This window comes from Garra rufa, chromosome 2 (assembly GCF_049309525.1).
Source record: "Garra rufa chromosome 2, GarRuf1.0, whole genome shotgun sequence".
Lineage (NCBI taxonomy): Eukaryota > Metazoa > Chordata > Actinopteri > Cypriniformes > Cyprinidae > Garra > Garra rufa.
Genome location: NC_133362.1, coordinates 2,058,811 through 2,084,302, shown reverse-complemented (window position 1 = coordinate 2,084,302; position 25,492 = coordinate 2,058,811). Strand labels below are relative to the sequence as shown.

The following is a 25,492-nucleotide window of genomic DNA, read 5'->3' as shown; positions in this document are numbered from 1 at the left end:
CTAATTGGCTTATTTTTAATATTTATTTTTTGTTTTGCAAGTTTCTTTTATATTATTTTTTTCATTTGTATTTGTATTTTGTTACATTTAATTATCTTTATTTATTTATTTGTTGACAAATTTTGCTTTTTCTTATTTAATCAAATTTAATTGTAATTTTTTTTTTTACATTTTAAATTTTTAAATATTATTTTAATTGACTGATTGACTTGTTTTCAATATTTGTTTGTTTACATTACGTATTATTTTAATTTATTGTTTTTAATTTTTTAAAATTTTTGTTTTAGATTTATCTTGTTTTAGGGATGTTTTTGGAGTTCAAATTTAGAAAGCAAACATTTTCCTAATGTTTCTACTAATTTTACCTGAGTGCAATTTATTCTGGTTTCTTGTATTCTTGTTTACATTTTACATTTTTAGTATTTATTATTTAATTTACTATTTTTTAATCATTTTAATTTTTATTATTAAATTTTCTTTCTCTTTTTATTTTATTTTTAATCAAATTTAATTTGAATATTTTTTTTATAATTTTATGTATTATTTTAATTGACTAATTGACTATTTATTTTTTGTTTTACAAGTTTATTTTTATATTTATTTTTTTTTATATAAGTTTTACATTTAATTTATATTTTACTTCACCTTTATTTCAATTAACAAAGCTTTTATTCGTTTTAGTTAATGATAACCCTGATCTGGAGCCCACTTGACACAGAAACCCAAATCAAGTCATATAAACGTGTCCTTATTTAAGATTAAATAAAATTTTACAAATAATATTTTTTTTATTTTGAAGATTTATTATTTTTACTTATTTTAATATATTTTAATTGTTGCATGTATTTATTTTTACATTTTCTTAATTTTTATTTACATTTTTACACATTTTTCATTATTATTTAATTGAGTTTCATTTTAATATTCATTTACATTTTACAGTTTTTAAGTATTATTTATATTTTTAAGTTTGTTCTACAAATTTGACATTTTATTTTTATTATTGTTTTATTTTGACCATTTTTTAATTTTTTTATTTTTATTTTATATTCTTACATTTTTTTTAATATATTTACTTTTTTCTTAGTTAATCAAATGCAATTTTGATATTGTATACATTTAAATTTAAATATTATTTTAATTGACTAATTGATTTGTTTTTAAGAATAGTTATATATTTCTACTGAAAAAAAAAATACAAAGTAGCAAAATCCAATTTCTTTTGCTGTAGATTGATGTTGTTTTAGAGGTGTTTTTGCAGCTCAAATTCAGAAAGCAAGGTTTGTTTTTCTAAAACAGATGCCTGTAGCTTGACACAGAAACCCAAATCAAGTCATATAAACGTGTCCTTATTTAAGATTAAATAAAATTTTACAAATAATATTTTTTTTATTTTGAAGTTTTATTATTTTTACTTATTTTAATATATTTTAATTGTTGCATGTATTTATTTTTACATTTTCTTAATTTTTATTTACATTTTTACACATTTTTCTGTTATTCTTCTTTAATTGAGTTTCATTTTAATATTTATTTACATTTTACAGTTTTTAAGTATTATTTATATTTTTAAGTTTGTTCTACAAATTTGAAATTTTATTTTTATTAGTGTATTATTTTGACCATTTTTTTATTTTTTCTTAATTTTATTTTATTTTCTTAATTTTTTTACTATATTTACTTTTTTCTTAGTTAATCAAATGCAATTTTGATATTGTATACATTTAAATTTAAATATTATTTTAATTGACTAATTGATTTTTTTTTAAGAATAGTTATATATTTCTACTGAAAAAAAATAAAAATAATACAAAGTAGCAAAATCCATTTTCTTTTGCTGTAGATTGATGTTGTTTTAGAGGTGTTTTTGCAGCTCAAATTCAGAAAGCAAGGTTTGTTTTTCTAAAACAGATGCCTGTAGCTTCGAATTATAATTTCAGTCACATGACAGCTCCTCAAAAACCCTTGAGACACACAAACATGCTCTTCCTCTGCACTCATCATCAGTAATCAAGCCAGAATGATTCCCAATGGAAACAGCCGCTCCTGAAGTGGACACTTGTAGTCCTGGAGCGTCCTCCAGATCAGGCACAGATACAGCGCTCACAGCGTCTCATCTGCGTCTCCGAGAGCGTCACATGAAGCCCCAGACACACAATAGTGTCTTTCTCAGAGCCGATCACATGCCGTCCGATCCGCGGCTGTGTGGAAAACAGGCGAAACGGCTCTGGGTGTCACAAACAAGCTCTTACGCTTTAACGGAGGCGCAGGTGTTACGGGACGGTTTCAGCGTGTTTCGGATCAAAAGACGTGTTTTTATAACTCTGACAAAACATAAAGAAACCATTTTACAGTTCTCTGGTAGGTGGTTTGGAGGAAATATGGTTTAGTATTTATTTATTTCCTAGATATACGTATCTATACTGCAAAAAAGCATTTTCTTAAACTGTGTTTTTGTTGTATCTTGAATTAACAGTGTTTTTAAATTAATTATTATTAATTTATTATTTATTTTACATTGTGTCTTTATTTTATTTGACATATTTTACTTTGTTTATTTAATCAAATGTAATTTTAATGTTTTTTACATTTTATATTTTTAAGTATTATTTTAATTGACTAATTGAATTGTTTTTAATATTTGTTTATATTTTAAAATATTAGTTTAATTTATTGTTTAATTTGTTTTTTATTGTACACATTTTACATTTAATTATTTTTTATTTTGAAGTTTTATTATTTTTACTCATTATCTTTTACAGTGTTTTTATTATTTGTTTTATTAATTATCAAAAATTTGTTTATCAAATTATTTTTTTTTTTACATTTTTATATTATTTTCATTTATTGTTTTAAATTAATTAATTTTTTTATTGTTTTTATTATTTGTTTATTGTTTTATTTTAATATATACATTTTTTTACTTATTTTTTACTATTTTTTTCTGTTATTCTTATTTAATTGAATTTTAATATTTGTTTACATTTTACAGTATTGTTTTTACATATTTTACTTTTTCTTATTTAATCAAATTGATTTTTTTTACATTTATATAGAATTTTTTTGACATTTTACATTTTTAGATTATTTTCATTTATTGTTTTTAATAATTTTTTTAAATTTTACAATGAATTATTTTCTATTTTTATTTTAAAATTGTTTTTATTTTGACATTTTTTATTCACCTTTTTACTATTTTTTTTCTGTTCTCATTTAATTGAATTTAATTTTAACATTTGTTCACATTTTACATTTTTTAAGTATTATTTTATTTAGGTGGTTTGGAGGAAAAATAGTTTAGTATTTATTCATTTCCTAGATATACATATCTATACTGCAAAAAAGTATTTTCTTAAACTGTATTTTTGTTTTGGCTTGTTATCTGTAGTGCAAGAAAATAATTTTCTTAATCTGTATTTTTGTCATTATTTTAGTATTATTTAAAATTTTTAATTATTTAATTATTATCTTTTTTGTTTTACATATTTTACTTTTTATATTTAATCAAATATAATTTAATATTTTTTTTACATTTTATATTTTTAAGTATTATTTTAATTGACTAATTAAATTGTTTTTAATGTTTGTTTACATTTTAAAATATTATTTTAATTTGTTTTTTATTCTACACATTTTACATTTAATTATTTTTTATTTTGAAGTTTTATTATTTTTACTCATTTTTTTACAGTTTTTTATTGTTTTACTTATTATTTTTTTACATTTATATAGAAATATTTCTTTACATTTTACATTATTTTCATTTGTTTTTAATTATTTTTTTAAATTTTACAATGAATTTTTTTTTTTATTTTAAAATTGTTTTTTATTATTTGTTTGTTTTATTTTAATATGTTAACAATTTTTTACATATTTTAATAGACTTTTTTCAATTTTTTCTGTTATTATTATTTAATTGAATTTTAATATTTGTTTACATTTTACAGTATTGTTTTAATTTACTGTTTTAATTTTTTTAACAATGTTTAAGTTTTTATTTATTTTATTTATATTTATTTTTTATATATATATATTTTTTTAATTTATTTATTTATTACATATTTTACTTTAATCAATTTTTTTTTACATTTATATAGATTTTTTTTTTACATTTTTATATTATTTTCATTTATTGTTTTTATTTTTTTATTTATTTTACAATGAATTATTTTTTATTTTTATTTTAAAATTGTTTTTATTTTTACACATTTTTTTATTCACCTTTTTAATTTTTTTTCTGTTCTCATTTAATTAAATTTAAGTTTAACATTTGTTCACATTTGACAATTTTTAAGTATTTTATTTAGGTGGTTTGGAGGAAAAATAGTTTAGTATTTATTTATTTCCTAGATATACGTATCTATACTGCAAAACTATGTTACTCTGTAACCTGCACTGGTTTTAGATGTTTAGATATTAATTTAATGAATTTAGTTAATAATGTATTTATTTATTTTTGATGTATTATTTTATTTAGATCTGGCTTTGATAATTTTTTTTATTATTTTGTATTAATTAAGTAAAAAATTTGTTTTATGTTTTGATATTCTATATATGTGACCCTGGACCACAAAACCAGTCTTAAGTCGCTGGGGTATATTTGTAGCAATAGCCAAAAATACATTGCATGGGTCAAAATTATTGATTTTTCTTTTATGCCAAAAATCATTAAGAAATTAAGTAAAGTTCATGTTCCATGAAGATTTTTTGTAAAATTCCTACTATAAACATATCAAAATGTAATTTTTGATTAGTAATATGCATTGTTAAGAACCTAATTTGGACAACTTTCAAGGTGATTTTCTCAGTCTTTTTGATTTTTTTGCATCCTCAGATTTCCGATTTCAAATATATGTATCTCGGCCAAATATTGTCCTATCCTAACAAACCATACATCAATAGAAAGCTTAATTATTGAGCTTATTCATATGATGTATAAATCTCAGTTTTGACAAATTTAACCTTATGACTGGTTTTGTGGTCCGGGGTCACATATATATAGATTTTTTTTTATCCAATAATCTGTTTTTCTACCTCTGTAACATGCACTGGTTTCAGAGGTTTAGATATTTTACAGATTATTGTGTGTGTTGTTTACTTTTCTGTGAGTATGTGCACATGCTGTGTTGTTTTTATCTCTTCACTGGCTTTGCTCAGATGTTTTGAGCTGTTTAATATTGTGTCTTACAGAGCTGCTGTTGCTTCTCTCTCTCTCTCTCTCTCAGCATCTCTGATGAACAGCCCTCCTCAAAGCCACTGAAAAGGGCAGCAGCGTCGCTCCAGAGCGCCAGACGCCGTTTGCCCAGTGAGGAAAACACTCATTTAGACCACAATGCCAACCTCTGGACTTCAGATCCACCCGCACCAGAGGAAGACCAACTGAACTACTTCAAGAACGAATTGCAACTTAAATACAGACAAACAGCAGATGGACAAAACCTAGAGGAAACCGGATCTGAAACCAGGACCGAATGCACGCAGGAAGTGACATCAGACGATGACAATAAAGGTAGGACCTGCCTACTGAGTTTGTTTCTTTTATCAGATTTGTAGAAATGTCTCATTCCTTCACTGTCTCACCAATGGATCCTCTGTAGTGAATGGGTGCCGTCAGAATGAGAGTCCAAACAGCTGATAAAAACATCACAATAATCCACAAGTAATCCACACCACTCCAGTCCATCAGTTAACATCTGGATATTAAATATAAAAAAATATCAAATATTTTTTGTAATTATTAGGTAGGTTTTATTTTTTTTAAGTTAATGAATGTAGGTAATTATTTATTTAGTTTATTTATTTATTTATTTTGGTCTGGCTTTCTGTATTTGTAGTGCAAAAAATGGTTGTTTTTCTAAATATTCTTTTTTTTAAAAACAAGATAAATCTACTCAAGCAAAACTGTGTGAGATAATATATTTTGGTGGTTTTATTTATTTATTTATAAAATATCAGCATTATTTATTTTTAATATATCAGCATTATTTTTTTTATTATTAGGTAGGTTTTATTTATTTTGTTAATTAATTTAGTTACATTTATTTATTTATTATTTTATTTATTTATTTATTTTGGTCTGGCTTTCTGTATTTGTAGCGCAAAAAATTGTTGTTTTTTTCAAATATTCTTTTTTTAAAAACAAGATAAATCTACTCAAGCAAAACTGTAATAATATATTGACATTTCAGCATTTTTTTGTAATTAATAGGTGGTTTTATTTATTTTTTTATTTATTTTAATCAGCCTTTCAACATTTTTTTGTAATTGTTAGGTATAGGTTTTATTTTTTTAGTTAATTAATTTAGTTAATTATAAATGTATTTATTTATTTATTTATTTTGGTCTGGCTTTCTGTATTTGTAGTTAAAAAAAATGGTTGTTTTTCTAAATGTTCTTTTTAAAAAACAAGATAAATCTACTCAAGCAAAACTGTAATAATATATTGACATTTCAGCATTTTTTTGTAATTATTAGGTGGGTTTTATTTATTTAGTTAATTTAGTTAATTATAAATGTATTTATTTATTATTTTATTTATTTTGGTCTGGCTTTCTATATTTGTAGTGCAAGACATTGCTTATTTATTTATGTATTTATTGGTCTGGCAGGTAGGTTTTATTTAGTTAGAAATTTAGTTAATTATTTATTTAGTTTATCTATTTATTTTTTATCAGCATTTCAACATTGTTTTGTAATTATTTGGGAGGTTTTATTTATTTATTTAGATAATTATGTATTTATTTATTGGTCTGGCTTTCTGTATTTTTAATGCAAACATGCTTAAAAAACAAGACAAATCTACTCAAGCAAAACTGTGTAAGATAATATATTAGCATTTCAACTTTTTTGTAATTATTAGGTAGGTTTTATTTAGTTAATTGTGTATTTATTTATTTTGGTCTGGCTTTCTGTATTTGTAGTGCAAAAATGGTTGTTTTTAATTTATTGGTCTTTAGGTTTTATTTAGTTAAGGAATTTATATATTTATTTATATATTAAATTTCTTTCTGTATTTCTATTAACGCATTTTGTTATTTATTTATTTTTGTGTCTGGCTTTCTGTATTTGTATTGCAAAAAATGGTTTTGTTTTTAAAAAAACAAGATAAATCTACCTAAGCAAACCTGTGTAAGATAATATATCGGCATTTCAACTTTTTTTTTTTTTGTATTTTAATTATTAGGTAGGTTTTCTTTATTTAGTTAATTAATTTAGTTAACACCACTCCAGTCCATCAGTTAACATTTTGAGAAGACAAAAGCTGAAATAAATCTATCATTAAGAAAACATTTTAAACAAAAATATGAGTCCATAATCCATAATAAGTGAAAAAAAGTGATCTGGTCTGAATCAGGAAAGAAATCTGCACCATTCACAAGCCAAAATAGCTCTAAACAAATATGATTTTGGCAACAAGAGATGGACTTTTTTACTCGAGGAAGCTTTATTGTTGTCTTAACCGTTGTCTTAATGATGGATTTGTGTCAGCTTTTGTCTTCTTAAGATGTTAACTGATGGACTGGAGTGGTGTGGATTACTTGTGTATTATTGTGATGTTTTTATCAGCTGTTTGACTCTCATTCTGACGGCACCCATTCACTGCAGAGGATCCATTGTTGAGACAGTGATAGAATGACACATTTCTACAAATCTGATGAAGAAACAAAGTCTTCTACATCTCAGATGGCCTGAGAATGACCACATTTTCAGCATATTTTCATTTTTGGGTGAACTATTGGTTTAATTACTAAAGAATATGGCAACAGTTGGAAATAAAGAGACATTTCAAATATGTTGTTTTGCTTAGATGGACATTCAGCACTGTTTTATATTGACCTTGGAATCTCTGTTGTAGTCTGATTAGTGTTTAGGGGTGAATGATAGCCTGTTTTAGAGATGTTTTATTTGCAGTTTTGTGACTTTGATTGACTGTTGAAGGCAAATATAAAAGACTGAGTGTTTCTTCGACGCTGCCAGACTCGCTGAGAGCTCGCGCTGCTTGTTATTGGAAACCAGTTGCTGGGAAACTAAAGCAGATGATGGGAGTTTTCATCCCGTCTGTCGCCCGGCGCTCTCCATTCTACTCGTTCCAAACACTCACGGCGATGTTTTCCTTCGTCTTTTATGGTCTTTGTGCTCATGCACATCACACACACACTTGTACGAGTGCAAACAAACACACACACACACTTACAGCAAAGCACAGGTGTAAATCACACACAAACACGGCCCAGTCAGAAAGCAGGAGCAAATAAGGACATAGAAAAAGAAAGTCAGTCAGTACAAAGTGTGATGTTTTATGTAAAAGTTAGCATAGATATTCAGAAAGATAGGTGAACAGATGGACAAATGATAGGATAGATAAATATTTAGATGGATGGATAGATAGATTGATTGGATGGGTGGAAGATGGATAGGATGAATAGATAAATGGGAATGGACAGACGGACAAATGCTTAATGGATTGATGAGTAGATGGATGGATGGATAGAGGGACAGATGGATAGACAGATGGATGATATGATAGATAGATGGACAGATGGATGGATGAATAGATTGATTGATGGATGGACATACCGATGGATGGACAGATGGATGGGATGGATAAAGAAACCGATGGACTGACGGATGGATAGGTGATGGATAGATGTATGGATGGACTGATCGATGGATTGATGGACGGACAGATGGATTGATGGATGAATGAATGGACAGATGGATGGGTAGATAAATGTACGGATGGATTAATGGATGAATGGACGGATGGATGGATAGGTAGATAGATGGACGAATGGATGGATGAATAAATGGACAGATGGATGGATGGATGGATAGATGGACAGACGGATGGAAAGACAGATGGATAAATGGATGGATGAATGAATGGATGGATGGATAGATAGATGAATGAATGGACAGGTGGATGGGTAGATAGATGGACAGATGGATAGATGGACAGACAGATGGAAAGACAGATGGATAAATGGATGGATGGATGAATGAATGGATGGATGGATAGATAGATGAATGAATGGACAGGTGGATGGGTAGATAGATGGACAGATGGATAGATGGACAGACAGACAGAGCAATGGATAGATGGACAGATGGATGGATAGATGGACAGACGGATGGAAAGACAGATGGATAAATGGATGGATGAATGAATGGATGATGGATAGATAGATGAATGAATGGACAGATGGATGGGTAGATAGATGGACAGATGGATAGATGGACAGACAGACAGAGCAATGGATGGATGGATAGATGGACAGATGGATGGATAGATGGATGAACAGACAGATGAATAAATGAATGGACAGATGGATGGTAGAAGGATGGATAAATGAATAAATGGACAGCTGGATGGGTAGATGGATGTACAGATGGATTAATAAATGGACAGATAGATGGACGGACAGACAAAGTGACAGAAGGATAGATGGACAGACAGATGGACAGATGGATAGATGGACAGACAGACAGAGCAACAGATGGTTAATTCGGAAGGATATATAGATGGACAGATAGATGGATGGACAGACAGATGAATAAATTAATGGAGAGATGGATGGATGAATGATTGAATAAATGGACAGATGGACGATGGATGGATGGATGAATAAATGGACAGATGCATGGATGGATAGATGGACGGACAGACGGAGGATGGATGAATAAATGCATGGATGGATGGATAGACAGACAGATGGATGGATGGACGGATGGATGGATGGATAGATGATAAACAGACAGATTGATGGATGGATGGACAGATGGATGAATGGTTGATGGATAGATGCGTAGACAAATGGATAGATAGATGGGCCAAAAGACTGACAGACAGGTGGATGGATGGATGGATAGATGGATAGGTAGATAGATGGGTGGACGGATAAACAGATGGATAATGGATAGACGGACAGACGGATGGATAGATGGGTGGATGATGGATGGATGAATGAATAGACAGGTGAATGGATAGATAGATGAACAGACAGACGGATGAATGAATAGATTGATTAATGGATGGATGGGTGGGTGGGTAGATAGACAGATGGACAGATTAATGGATTATGGATGGATGCATAGATGGACAGACAGAGACTAACAGATAGTTGGATGGATGGATGATAGTTAGATAGACAGACAGATAGATGAATAGATTTATTGATGGATGGATGGATGGATGGGTGGATGGATGGACAGACAGATGGATGGATGGATTGATTGATTGATAATGGATGATGGATGGATGCAGAGATGGATAGACAAATGGATGGATAGATGGGCCAAAAGACTGACAGACAGGTGAATGGGTGGTTAGATTGACCAATGATAGATAGATGGCCAGACGGATAGATGAATAGATTGATTGATAGATGAATGGAAGGACAAACGGATGGATGGATGGATGGATGGATGGACGGACGGACGGACGGACAGACTGACAGAAATACAGATGGATGGTTGGACAGATGTATGGATAGATAGATGGATAGATGGTAGTAAGGCTGACTAGATAAAAGATGGATAGATGAATGATAGATGGATTAATGTTAGATGGATAAATGGGGATGAATGATGGATGGATGAATAGATAAATGTAAGATAGCTAGATAGATTTTGCACTGTGACTTTTCTCAATCAAGCATGTATTGCCTCATATTGCAGTAATGAGAGTTGTTTTTTTGCCATGCACAATGAGAATTTTAGAAGAAATGTGTAAAATTATTATATAATCGCATCGCAAATAAATTCTAATAAATATTGTTTTTGAGGTGGACTGTGAAAGTATGTCTGTCTGTGTGTGATAGATCTGAATGAGCTGATGGAGGTGCAGTGCGATGCGGCTCCAGACGATGGCGCTGGTGAGTGTGTTTATGGAGCTGAAGCGCTGGAGGACAGCGGCGGCTCTCAGCTCACTCCCGACTGCCCGGAGCTGGACATGGACGACTGTGACTCTCTGATGTCTGAACGGATGCTCTCGGTCTGTAGCGACTCTCAGCGGGCCCCGCGCGGCTCCTCCTGGGCTCTGGCTCTGTACGGGGACGACTGCTTCGGTCAGGACGTGCTGGAATACACACAGAAACTCAGCAGCCACAGCGAATCGCCCACGCTGGAGGACAAATCACAGGTAGGCTTCATACATGTTAAAAAAATCTAATCTTTATGTGATTGGGTCATATTTTATTCCTAATTCTAAAAAGAAAATTTGAATTTTTTTTTTTTTTTAGAAAAATTAAGCATGTTCTTCAAACCATTTAGATTATTTTTTGTAGTGTAAAATCATTTTTCTGACAATTAAACACGTTTTTGTCACAACTCTAAATTTTGTAATTATGATTATTCTCAGTGGTGATTCTATTTTACATTAGATTTTGTTTTTATATTTTATGTTTTCACTTTAATTTTATTTATTATTTTTTTAATTGTGTTGTATTTTTGTCATTTTTATTTTATTAATCTTTATATAGTTATTATTCATTTGTATTAATTTGTTTTAGTTTGTTTAGTTTTACATTTATAAGATTTCAGGATAGAATGATATCATATGAATGAAAATAATGACACAATGCAAACATTTTAATTATTAAAAAAATATGTATTTTATAATAATATAAATATAATTATAATATAAGAATAATAATCATCACTTATACATTTGTAATAAAAACAATTCATGCTAATAATAATACCACTGTCTAATTTATTATAAATTATTATTATCCTTTGTTGATATATTTGTAATAATATTTTAATAATAATAATAATAATAATATATAAATAATAATCATTATAGATTATTATTATACATTTGTAATAATAACCAATAATAAAAAACAGTGTAATTTGTTATAAATTAAATTGTAATAATACTTTAATAATAATATAATAATAAAAAGCAGCATAAATTATTATACTATTGTTATAATAATAATAATTATTATTATTATTATTATTATTATTATTATTATTATTATTATATTTTTTTGTAGTGTAAAATAATTTTTATGACAATTAAAAACATTTTGCCACAATTCTCAATTTAGTTTTTTTATTTTTATTCTCAGTGGTGATTCTATTTTTAAATTAGATTTCATTTTCATATTTTCTGTTTTAATTTAATTTTGTTTTTGTTTTGTTTTTATTAATGTTCATATAGTTTTTATTCATTTGTATTTATTTGTTTTAGTTTATTTAGTTTTAAATTCATAAGATTTTGGTATAAAATTATATCATATGAAAATAATTGCATGAAAATAATGACACAATGCAAACATTTTACTTATCAAAAAATTAATTTGAACTTTTTTTTATTTTAGGCTTTTATTTTATATGATTTTTTTTTTCTTGTGCTGATGTGTCTTGTGTCTGTTCTGTTATTGTCCCAATGCTGATTTCCGGTGTTTATTTAATGCTAACTGTATTGAAAGGACCCACATTTCCTAGAGCCAGAGTTTTTCCAGGTACAGTATCCTAAACAACCTTCATTTTCATGGAAAGAGCTTTAGTGAATAAAGAACTTCCATCATTCATATATTCAGAAAGTGGTGCAGGTTTCAAGTATAGTATTTGATATTTACATGATAAAATCTAAAATTTAGAGCAGAATAGAAGCACTCAGAGAGTGTGTGATGCTTTGATGGTGGTCGAGGGCTGTTTTTATGAGGAGCTCTACAGGAGGAACGGAGCTGCAGTTGGACTTCAAAGCGCTGACCATCGATCTCTGTTACCATAGAGAGAAATACAGAGAGTTCACATCGCACAGACTTCATCCTGATCATATGCACTGCTGATCAAAAGATCAGGCTCAATAGGATACTTTATTCATCAAGGACACATAATATTGATCAAAAGTGACAGTATAGACATTTATAATGTTACAAAAGATTGCTATTTCAAATAAATGCTCTTCTTTTTAATGTTCTATTGATCTGTGAATCCTGAAAAATAAAATGTGTGATGGTTTCCACTGAAAATCACATTGAGTCCAATCACACAAAGCCATAGAATTTATGCTAGACTCAAAATAAGATCATTCTGCTTCTCAAAAACATGTCTTGCTGGATGATGCAGCTTAAAGGAACACTCCACTTTTTTTTTGGAAATAGGCTCATTCTCCAACTCCCCCCGAGTTAATAAGTTGAGTTTTACCGTTTTGAAATCCATTCAGCCGTTCTCCTGTTCTGGCGATATCACTTTTAGCATAGCTTAGCATAGATCATTGAATCCTATTAGACCAATAGCATCACGTTCAAAAATGACCAACGAGTTTCGGTATTTGTCCTATTTAAAACTTGACACTTCTGTAGTTATATCATGTACTAAGACCGGCGGAAAATGTAAAGATGCGATTTTCCAGGCTGATAAGATTAGGAACTACACTCCCATTCCGGCGTAATAGTCAAGGAAGTTTGCTGCCGTAATATGGCCGAAGCAGGAGCAGTAATATCACGCAGCACCTGAAATGAGTTCCCAGCTAGGTTAGCATTTGCACATGTGCTGCGTGATATTACTGCTAAACCAGCTTCTGTTAGAAGGTCAAGGTCAAGACATACTTCAGGTTGGCTTGAGAAAGCCTAGCCTGAAAGTTTAAAGCAGTTATAAAAGCTTGAAGTTTGAACATTTAGATAAATGGATTAGATGATTAACATGTTGCTAGCATAATTAACATGTAGTTAGCATGTTGTTAATCATGTTTTTAGCATGAGTAGCCTGTTACTAGCATGGTTGGCATGTAGTTAGCTTTTTGCTAGTATGTTTATAACATGATTAGCATGCAGTTAGCATGTTGTTAATCATGTTTTTAACATGATTAGCAGGTTGCTAGCATGATTAACATGTAATTAGCATGTTCTTAATCATGTTTATAGCATGATTAGCATGTTACTAGTGTGTTGTTAGCATGATTAGCAAGTTACTGGCATGTTGCTAACATGACATGATTAACGTGTTGCTAGCATGTTAGCATGATTAGCAAGTTACTAACGTTGTTAGCATGATTAGCAAGTTACTAGCATGTTGTTAGCATGATTAGCATGTTACTAGCATGTTGCTAGTATGATTAATGTGTTGCTAGCATGTTGTTATCATGATTAACGTGTTGCTAGCATGTTGTTAGCATGATTAACGTGTTGCTAACATGTTGCTATCATGATTAACGTGTTGTTAGCATGTTGCTAGCATGATTAACGTGTTGCTAGCATGATTAACGTGTTGCTAGTATGTTGCTAGCATGATTAACGTGTTGTTAACATGTTGCTAGCATGATTAACATGTTGCCATAGCATGTTGTTGCTAGCATGATTAACGTGTTGTTAGCATTATTAACGTGTTGTTAGCATGTTGTTAGCATGATTAACGTGTTGCTAGCATGTTGCTAGCATGATTAATGTGTTGCTATCATGATTAACGTGTTGTTAGCATGTTGCTAGCATGATTAACGTGTTGTTAGCATGTTGCTAGCATGATTAACGTGTTGTTACCATGATTAACGTGTTGTTAGCATGATTAACGTGTTGTTACCATGATTAACGTGTTGCTAGCATGATTAACGTGTTGCTAGCATGATTAACGTGTTGTTAGCATGTTGCTAGCATGATTAATGTGTTGTTACCATGATTAACTTGTTGCTAGCATGATTAACGTGTTGCTAGCATGTTGCTAGCATGATTAACGTGTTGCTAGCATTATTAACGTGTTGCTAGCATGATTAACGTGTTGTTAGCATGTTGCTAGCATGATTAATGTGTTGTTAGCATGTTGCTAGCATGATTAACGTGTTGCTAGCATGTTGCTAGCATGATTAACTAGCATGATTAACGTGTTGCTAGCATGTTGCTAGCATGATAAACGTGTTGCTAGCATGTTGCTAGCATGATTAACGTGTTGCTAGCATGTTGTTAGCATGATTAACGTGTTGCTAGCATGTTGCTAGCATGTTGCTAGCATGTTGCTAGCATGATTAACGTGTTGTTAGCATGTTGTTAGCATGATTAACGTGTTGCTAGCATGTTGTTAGCATGATTAACGTGTTGCTAGCATGTTGCTAGCATGATTAACGTGTTAGCCTGTTGCTAGCATGATTAACGTGTTGCTAGCATGTTGTTGCTAGCATGATTAACATGTTGCCATAGCATGTTGTTGCTAGCATGATTAACGTGTTGTTAGCATTATTAACGTGTTAGCATGTTGCTAGCATGATTAACGTGTTGTTAGCATGTTGTTAGCATGATTAACGTGTTGCTAGCATGTTGCTAGCATGATTAACGTGTTTTGCTAGCATGTTGCTAGCATGATTAACGTGTTGCTAGCATGATTAACGTGTTGTTAGCATGTTGCTAGCATGATTAACGTGTTGTTAGCATGTTGCTAGCATGATTAACGTGTTGCTAGCATGTTGCTAGCATGATTAATGTGTTGTTAGCATGTTGCTAGCATGATTAACGTGTTGCTAGCATGTTTCTAAAATGATTAACAAGTTACTAACATGATTCTAGTTGTTAGGCTTGGCTAGATAGAAAAGATAAGGCACACTAAATGAGATCACAGCTGGGCTGAGTTTGGTGGTTCTAGCTTAAAGCTCTAGGAGGAGTAGCGTTCAGAAATTTTTCTCTCACAAGAATAATAATAAGATGAAGCTTAAATAGCAGATCTGTAACAAAAGCCGTAACACTAAACAAACACTGGTCTAAGGTGGTCTACGTGATTAATCTGGTAGATTTCATGGTGAAGTTGTCTTTTTCCAGCAGGGAAACTTGAAATAAAAACGCTAAACGTGCGTTATGGTTCTGTGAATGCAATGCATGGTTAGTTGCATGTATTTCCAGAGTTTCGATTGGTTCATTAATCTTTTCTTATCTTTGCTCTTGAACAGGAGCTTCACCAGCAGCTGATTATTGAGAGCAGGAATCTGAAAAAGACCAGAACTTTCTACCACAAACTGATTCAGCAAGAGAGGAAAAATAAAGGTACATTAGAAATCCTGGTTACTCACAGTAACTACACACCTGTCCATTAATTCTGCAGTGTAGTTGTTCCTCATTCGTGTGTTTGAGCTGCTGGACTGTGTTTGTAGGGTCAGACGTGAAGGTGATGGTGTCTAAAGTCAAGCTGCAGTTCAATGAGCTCAGAGCCAAAGTTGAGTTTCTGCAGTCTGTCAGGAAATATCTCCAGGTTTGTGCCAAAGCACTCGCTGCTTTTTTCCTCTTCTGTGGTTTTAGAGAAATTTCTCAGCAATGAAATTCAGTTTGCATTTATTTACTATTTTTAATAATAATTTATTAATTATTATCATTATTATACATTTGTAATAATAATAATAACACAGTCTAATTTATTGTAAATTAATTGTAATGATATTTTAATAATAATATAATAATTATAATCATATTATTATTCATATAATAATCATATAATAATTATAACACTGTCTAATTTATTATAAATTAAATGGTAATATTTTAATAATTATATATGAATAATCATCACTGTTATTATTATTATATATTTGTAATAATAATCAATGAATAATAATAACTAATTCATTATCAATTAAATTGTAATAATAACATTAATAATAATAATTAATAATAATATAAGAATAATAATCATATGATAATTATATTGATAATTATAATGATGTAATTGTAATAATAATCAATAAATAATAACACTAATTTATTATAAATTAATTGTAGTAATAATATTATTATACATATACATATTATAATAATAAATTAATAAAAATAATAACACTGTCTAATTATAAATTAATTGTAATAATATTTTTATAATATAATAATTATATAATTATATATAATATATTATAATAATTATAATCATTATATTATTATACATTTGTGATAATCAGTAATAATTATAATAATCATAATAACACAGTTTAATTTATTATAAATTAAATGGTAATATTTTAATAATTATATATGAATAATCATCACTGTTATTATTATATATTTATAATAATAATCAATGAATAATAATAACTAAATTATTGTCAATTAAATTGTAATAATAACATTAAAAATAATAATTAATAATAATATAATAATAATAATCATATGATCATAATATTGTAATTGTAATTATGTAATTGTAATAATAATCAATAAATAATAATTGTAGTAGTATTTTGATAATAATATAATAATATATAATAATAATATTATTATACATTTGTAATAATAATCAGTTAATAAAAATAATAATAACACTGTCTAATTTATTATAAATTAACTGTAATAATATTTTATAATACAATAATTATAATCATTGTGTTATTATACATTTGTAATCAGTAATAATAATAATCATAATAACTGTCTAATTTATTATAAATTAAATTGTAATAATATTTTAATAATAATATAATAATAATCATATGATAATTAATACAATTATATTTATTATTATAATGTAATTGTAATATTAATCAATAAATAATAATAACACATTTATTATCAATTAATTGTAATAGTATTTTGATAATAATATAATAATAATAATAATAATAATAATCAGTAGTAGTAGTAATAATAATAACACTAATTTATTATAAATTAAATTGTAATAATATTTTAATAAGTATATATAAATAATCATCTTCGTTATTTGTAATATTATTATTAATTTATATTATTCAATGAATAATAATAATAATAATAATAATAATAATAACTAATTAAATTATGAATTAATTATAAATTAATTGTAATATTTTAATAATATAAGAATAATAATAATAAGCACAATGATAATTATTATACATTTGTAATAATAATCAATAATAATAACACTGATTAATATATTATAAATTAATTGTAATAATATTGTAAAAATAATATAAGAATAATAATCATGATTATTATTATACATTTGTAATGATAATCAATTAATAAAAATAATAATAACTGATTAATATATTATAAATTCATTGTAATAATATATTTTAATAATAAGAAGAAGAAAAATCATCATAGATTATCAATTTATAATAAATAAGATAATAATAGTAATCTATCTCATTTATTATAAATTAAAATAATAATAATCATTTATAATAATAATAATAATAATAATAATAATAATAATAATAGTAGTAGTAGTAATATTTTGAATGTATTATAAATAAATAACAACAATCAATTAATAATAATTACTAATTAATAATAAGTAGTTAACAGATTATTAAAATGTTTAATTTATTAAGATTATTAATTTATAATAAATTAGATGATGATGATAGCCTGTCTTATTAATAACAAAAATATTTTTATTATTTCATTATATTTCATTATTATTGTTATTATCGTTACAAAATAATTGCAGTAAACAATTGTTTTAACAACTGAGCACTTCAACACGTTTCTCTTCAATTTTAAAGCTTTGAAGTTGGTTTATTCAATCAGATTTCACTTCTCAGCTCTTTAGCAATTTATCTAGTATTTAAAAGTTTCTAAAATCACCAAGGTGAACCGTAAATACACTGTAAGCCACTTAAAATAGTAGCATTTTTGCTAAGTAAATAAATGTAAAATGTATTGTTAGTTATTGATAAAATAAATATATTTTTATTAGTGTCTTTGTCCTATTTTTGTTGCCTCAAGTGTTTTACATCCAAGTAAGCAACAAATCATTTGAGGGAATGTGAGCTGATTGAACAGTTTAAACACCAGTATTGTATGATTTAGTTTGTAACACAGGTGTTTTGTGTTGTAGGTGTTGTCAGTGGATCAGTGGGGTTTAGCGCTCTCTCTGCTGCCCTCTTTTGCCGCATGTGGATCTGCGCCTCTGGAGCTGCAGCATTCGGAGGATCCTGCACTTCTGCACTTCCTGTGTGAGCAGCGCAGAGGGAAAGGCTGTCCGCTAGTGTCCGCGACTCCTAGAGGACTCATGGCCTATCTGTACGCCAGGTACTGATGTGTATGAATGCATGAGAAAATGACTCTTCCGCTGCTGTAAACCTCATCACTGATATCTGTTCTGACGCTAACAGGAACGCTCACACCGAGGGATTTATTCAGCAGTTTTTCTACACGTATCGCTACTTCTGCACCACGGAGGAGCTTCTGCAGTTTCTAATGGACAAATTAAACAGCACACTGGGGTACGAATGAAATATATGTGAGCACTGTAACAGATTAAACTAGAAAAGGTGAACTGGTCAAGAAAACTTTGATGTTGGCTTTAAAAAATAGATGGATGGATAGATGGGTGATGGATGATGGAGGAATGGATGGATGGGTGGATAGATGGGTGATGAATGGAAGGATGGATGGATGGATGGATGGATGGGTGGATAGATGGGTGATGGATGAATAGATGGATGAATAGATGGATGGATGATGGAGAAATGGATGGATGGATGAATAGATGGATGAATTGATGGATGGATAGATGGATGGACGATTGATAGATAGATGGATGAATTGATGGATGGATGATGGATAGATGGATGAATGGGTGAATTGATGGATGGATGATTGGATGAATAGATAGATGAATGGATAGTTGGATGATGGTTGAATGAATGGGTGGATAGATGGATGGGCGATGGATGATGGATGAATAGATGGATGAGTGGATGGATGTATGGATAGATGAATGAATGGGTGGATGGATGATGGATGGATGGATGGATGGATGATAGATGGATGAGTGAGTGTGTGTGTGGATGGATGGATGGATGGATGATGGATGGATGAATGGGTGGATAGATGGATGGATGGATTGATGATGATGGATGGATGAGTGGATGGATGGATGGATGAATGGGTGATAGATGGATGGATTGATGATGATGATGGATGGATGATGATGGATGGATGGATGGATGAATGGGTGGATAGATGGATGGATGAGTGGATGGATGGATGGATGGATGGATGGATGGATGGTTGGACGATGGATGGATGAATGGATGAGGGATGGATTGATAGATGGAAGGATGGATGGGTGGATGGATGGATAGATGGATGAATGGATTATGGATAGATGGATGGATGGATGGATGGATGAATGGGTGAATGGATGGATGATGGATGGGTGAATAGATGGATGAATGATAGATAGATGGATGGATGGATGGATGGATGCATGGATGGATAGATATAGGATGGTGGATGGATGGATAGATGGATGGATGGATGGATGGATGGATGGATGGATGGATAGATAGATGAATGAGTGTGTGGATGGATGATGAATGGATGGATGGATGGATGGATGGATAGATAGGTGAGTGAGTGAGTGAGTGAGTGAGTGAGTGAGTGAGTGAGTGAGTGAGTGAGTGAGTGAGTGAGTGGATGGATTAATGGATGAGGGATGGATGGATGATGGATAGATAGATGGATGAATGGGTGAATAGAAGGATGAATAGATGATTTTGAGATAGATGTAAAGTATTAAGATGTTCAGCCCACATAATTAAGATGTACAGAAAGAGTAAATGATCCACAGTCTAACACTAATTAAATAATTATCTCTAGGAAGTTAAATGAAATGAAATGTAATTATGTTCTCATTAACTGTGAAACTGCAGAGCGAATGAAGATCCCTCATCAGACGGAGCCAAAGTCTATCAGCGCTCTCTGGACTTATTACACTTCTGGATTGAAGACGCACAGTTAGTGGACTTCAGCTCCAGCTGCAGACTCCTGCACACGCTGGACGCCTTCCTGACCACTGAGGTCAAAAGATGATCTATAAAACTGCTGGTTTAGACAGAGAGCTTGAATGTGTGTAAAATAACCGAGGTACACTGTGTCTTCAGGTCGCTCCTGTGGACAGGCGAGGAGAGAGTTTGCTGGTATCGCTCCAGGCCTCGCCCAAAAAGAGGCGTGTATACAGCCCATCATGTGCATTTGTCTCCTCCATCAGCAGCACAGACGATGAGGAGAACCTCTCAGCGAACTCCTCATCCATCGAAGATGCAGCTCGAAAGGTCTGTCAAAATCATTTAAGGCAAGAAACCACAGGTCAATGGTGTAATCATAGTTATAGATGTCACCATACTTACAATACCAATTGACAAATGGGACCCTGGATCTTTGTAGCAATAGCCAAAAATACATTGTATGGGTCAAAATTAACAAATATTTATTTTATGCCAAGAATCATTAGGATATTAAGTAAAGATCATGTTCCATGAAGATATTTTGTAAATTTCCTATTGTAAATATATCAAAACATAATTTTTGATTAGTAATATGCATTGCTAAGAACTTCATTTGGACAACATTAAAGGCGCTTTTCTCAATATTTAGAATTTTTTTTGCACCCTCAGATTCCTGATTTTCAAATAATTGTATCTCGGCCAAATATTATCCTAACCTAAGCTTATTTATTCAGCTTTAAGATGATGTATAAATCTCAGTTTCAAAAAAAAAAAAAAAAGAGCTTTATGATTGGTTTTGTGGTTCTAGGGTCACAAATAGTTTTTTTTTTTATTATTATTACCAGTTTTCTGAAAGGCTATGGTTAAATTTGCATTTAAAAGACATTGATAACAGCCCATTGGAAACACAACCATCCAGTGAACCCAGGAACTGAAACAAGTCTAGAAAGAAAAGACAGTATATGCTTACAAATAAAAATAGGCATTTGTTTAAAAAGATGGTCGTTAGGTACCAAATTAGGATTAAGGCTGAGGAAAATAATACTTTGTAACCTGGTCTTGGTATCATCTTGTGATGATTTTGTTATTTTTTAAATTAAATAAATTTTTATTTCATTGAAAATTTGATTTTGTTTTATTTTTATTTATTTATGATTTTTTTTTTTTTCATTTTTAATTTTAGTTGCATTTATTTGTTATTTTGTTTTATTTTCATTAAAACAAAATCAAAATAATCTTATTTTGCTTACTCCATTGGCAGATTAATTTGCTTGTTTTAAGCAAAAACACAATTTTTACTTATTTTTTTCTGAAAACAAGACAATAATTTTTACTTGTCTAGGAAAACCTTCTTGATTTAAGAATTTTTAGATATTTTGGCTGGAAGCAAGACAAAAAATATAAGTAATATTTTTTATAATGTCAGAAAAAACAGATAGGAAACACTATTATTTTTTTTTTTTTACGATTTGGGGGGAATAAAATGTAAAAAAAAATCAAGCAAATTCTATATGAACAAATCCCTCTGTAAAAACCTTCAGGATATAGACATGAATAAAAATGTAAAGTTTAATGTGTGTAAGTGCTACTGAAGTGGAGATTTATGGCTCAGTGTGGGAGAAAAAACTCATTTTGAGAAAACAGCCTTTAAAATATGTATTGTAATTGAAATCTATTGACACAAATAGATAAAGTGCTATAAAAGAAACACTTAACAGTGTCTTTTGGGTGTTTTTCGTTCCACTAGTCTGAAAAAACACTTTGTGACCAAAAAGCCCAAAATCTCAAACTTGACAGGTGCATGAAAAAACTGCATTTTGTGTCTACAACATTCATTTCAAACAATTGATTAGAAGCCAATCGTCTGACAGCTGATGTATTGTGTTCTTGTGATATTTATGTGTTGACGTGTGTGCAGGGTTTCCAGTGGCGTGTGTCGCGTGTGGTGGAGCCTCAGACGGCCCAGAGTAAAGAGAAAGTGTTCTCCATCGCTGCGGCTCTTCCTCGGCCGTGTTATGCCTCTCTGATGAGTCAGCTGAACAACACCAATCTCAGATCAGAGGACAGACTTCCCTTCAGTCAGAGCGAACACACGCCGACACACATCGCACAACAGCTCACCTTACTGGAGCAGGTCAACATAAACACACCTCAACTCATTAGTGAAATATACAGCTCATGCTATATGGACACTTACACCACTCAGAAATTGTGAAATATTATTACAATTTAAAAATTTTCTATGTGAATATCTGTTTAAATGCAATTGATTGCTGTGATCAAAACTGAATTATCAAATATATCAAAATTTTGGATTAGTAATATGCATTGCTAAGAACTTCATTTAGACAACTTTAACATTTTTCTTATTATTTGTTTTCAAATATATTTATTGAGAAACATTTCTTTCAACAAGGCACTTGATCTGACATTCACATGTTCCATTTTAAGAAAAATCTACATTTTTCTTATTATTTAGATTTTTTTGCATGCATAGTTGTATCTCGGCCAAATAGTATCCTATGTGAAGCTTATTTATTCAGCTTTCAAATAATATATAAATCTCAATTTAAAAAAAATTTACTCTTATGACTGGTTTTGTGGTCCGGGTCACAAATTTTTTTTATTAAAAGTTTTCTGAAATGTTATGGTTAAATTTGCATTTAAAAGAATGATAACAGCCCATTGGAAACACAACCAACCAAACAAAAGACAGTATGCTTACAAATAAAAATAGACATGGACATTAGGTACCTAATTAAGATGGGAAAGAGGAAAATAATACTTTGTATCCTTTTTTAAAAATAATGTATTTATTTTATTATTTTTTATTTTATTTAATAGTTTGTTATTTTATATTTTATATATTTCTTTAATTTTATATTGTATTTTTATTTATTTATGTGTTGATTTTTTTATTAAATAGTTTTTTTTTTTGTATTTTATTCACTCGTTTTTTAATTTTATATATATATTTTTTTGTATTTTATTTTATATATTATGTTTATGTATGTATTTATTTTATTATTTTTTTATCTTATTTAATAGTTTTTTTATTTATATATATATTTATTAATGTATTTTTTTTATTTATGGTTTATTATTTTGTTTATATATTTTGTTTTTAATTATTTATTTATTTATTTATTTTTAAACTTTAATACATTTTTCAAAAATGCATTTAAGGCATTATCTAATTAAAAATATGCACTGATTTGCATTTATTTCCAGAACAAAAACCCAAAACATTTATAATGTTAACAAAAGATTTCTAATTCAAATAAATGCTCTCCTTTTGAACTGTCTGTTCATCTGTGAATTCTGAAAAATAAAATGTATGACGGTTCCACAAAAATATTGTATAATATTCAGATAATAATCATAAATGTTTCTTGAGCAGCAAATCAGTGTCAGAATGATCATCTTTGATCACAGAAATAAATTACATTTTACAATATGTTCACGTAGAAAACACTTATTCTAAATTGCAATAATATTTCACAATTTGTAATGCATTTTTGATCAGATGACTTCTTTCTAAAACATAAACTTAATTATTCCAAACTTTTGAATGGTAGTGTAATCAATAATATATGAATGTCTTTAATTTCTAATTTTTATCATTGTTTCTTTGCATCCTATTTTATTTGACATTTTCAGCTTATTCTCCTATTTTTTCTGCTATGTTCTCACACTGTAATTTCATGATCCAACTCTAGGTGGAGACACATGATCATATATTTTATTTCCATGCATTCTGGATCTCAGACTTTGTATGAGGAGAGAATCATCTCTCATATGCCAGGTTTTAATTCAATATGTATGTTCATGTCTCGCCATCTGCAGGAAATATTCCAGGACTGTCATCCGGTTCACTTTCTGAACTCAAGAGCTCATGGAGTAACAGAAAACTCTGGAAATGTTTCCAGGTGAGTTTCCACACTTATAAAACATTCAAAAATGTACATAAATAGATAATTGAGACAATTCAAGCAGCGACCATCTATATTAAATCACAAACTTGTTTAAAAATGTTTCTAATCCTTGTATAGTACTAAAAAAAAATCTGATCTTTTTAAATGACCTGAGAAAAGCAAAAAGGTAGTTCTTCAAAATAGTGACCATACAAAATATTTTACATACATGAAAATAATGTTCGCCTAAAATCTGGATTTTAAAATAGTACAGGTGTTTATATATATATATATATATATCCAGTATGTGTGATAGTAACTGTGTAAATGTTGGTCAGGTGTGCGTCTCCAGCCTCCTCACCTGTAGAGGGCAGCAGTGTGTTGGTGAATGAAGGGCCGCTGCAGAGACTCCTCACATATGCAGACTGTGTCACCAACTGGGTTTCTGCTGAACTGGTCGTCTGTGACTCAGTCAAGGTGATTCCTAAGCGTTCACTAAACATTTAGCTATTATATCCATTGGCTTTCTTATTATTATTTCTCTATTTCTGTTTCTTTTCTGCTCTTGAGTCTATGGCAGCCCATAGAACCGCTTGCGGGAAAGTTGTAAAATTTGGCACACTGATAGAGAACAGTCTTAACATTTATTTATTTATTTATTTATATATATATATATATATATATATATATATATATATATATATATTATTTAAATATATTTGAACTTAAAACTATATACATGTAGGCTGTGGCTTCAACATATTTTTATTTTAGTTGTTTTTTTAATCAAATATAATATAATATAATATAAATATAATATACTACTATTTTTATAGTTTTTGTTAATATTTTTAATTAGATTGTGTTTTTTATATTCTGTGTTCATTCAAATTTTCCTTAATGTTTTAGAAATTCTGTTGTGTATTTTTGTCATTTT

The 25,492-nt window shown here is 29.3% G+C and overlaps 1 protein-coding gene across 1 annotated transcript in view; it reads left to right on the top strand.

Annotated features, from left to right (window-relative positions):
• Nucleotides 1-25,492, top strand: part of LOC141325795 (kinase non-catalytic C-lobe domain-containing protein 1-like) — a 107,521-nt gene that overhangs the window by 21,713 nt on the left and 60,316 nt on the right. The window contains exons 13-23 of the mRNA XM_073834525.1: nt 5,226-5,509; nt 10,821-11,140; nt 15,884-15,977; nt 16,085-16,182; nt 18,745-18,938; nt 19,022-19,132; nt 20,567-20,714; nt 20,798-20,968; nt 22,608-22,775; nt 24,488-24,570; nt 24,894-25,032. Coding sequence (XP_073690626.1) covers nt 5,226-5,509; nt 10,821-11,140; nt 15,884-15,977; nt 16,085-16,182; nt 18,745-18,938; nt 19,022-19,132; nt 20,567-20,714; nt 20,798-20,968; nt 22,608-22,775; nt 24,488-24,570; nt 24,894-25,032 — 1,810 coding nt within the window. The remainder of the gene's footprint in view (nt 1-5,225; nt 5,510-10,820; nt 11,141-15,883; nt 15,978-16,084; nt 16,183-18,744; nt 18,939-19,021; nt 19,133-20,566; nt 20,715-20,797; nt 20,969-22,607; nt 22,776-24,487; nt 24,571-24,893; nt 25,033-25,492) is intronic.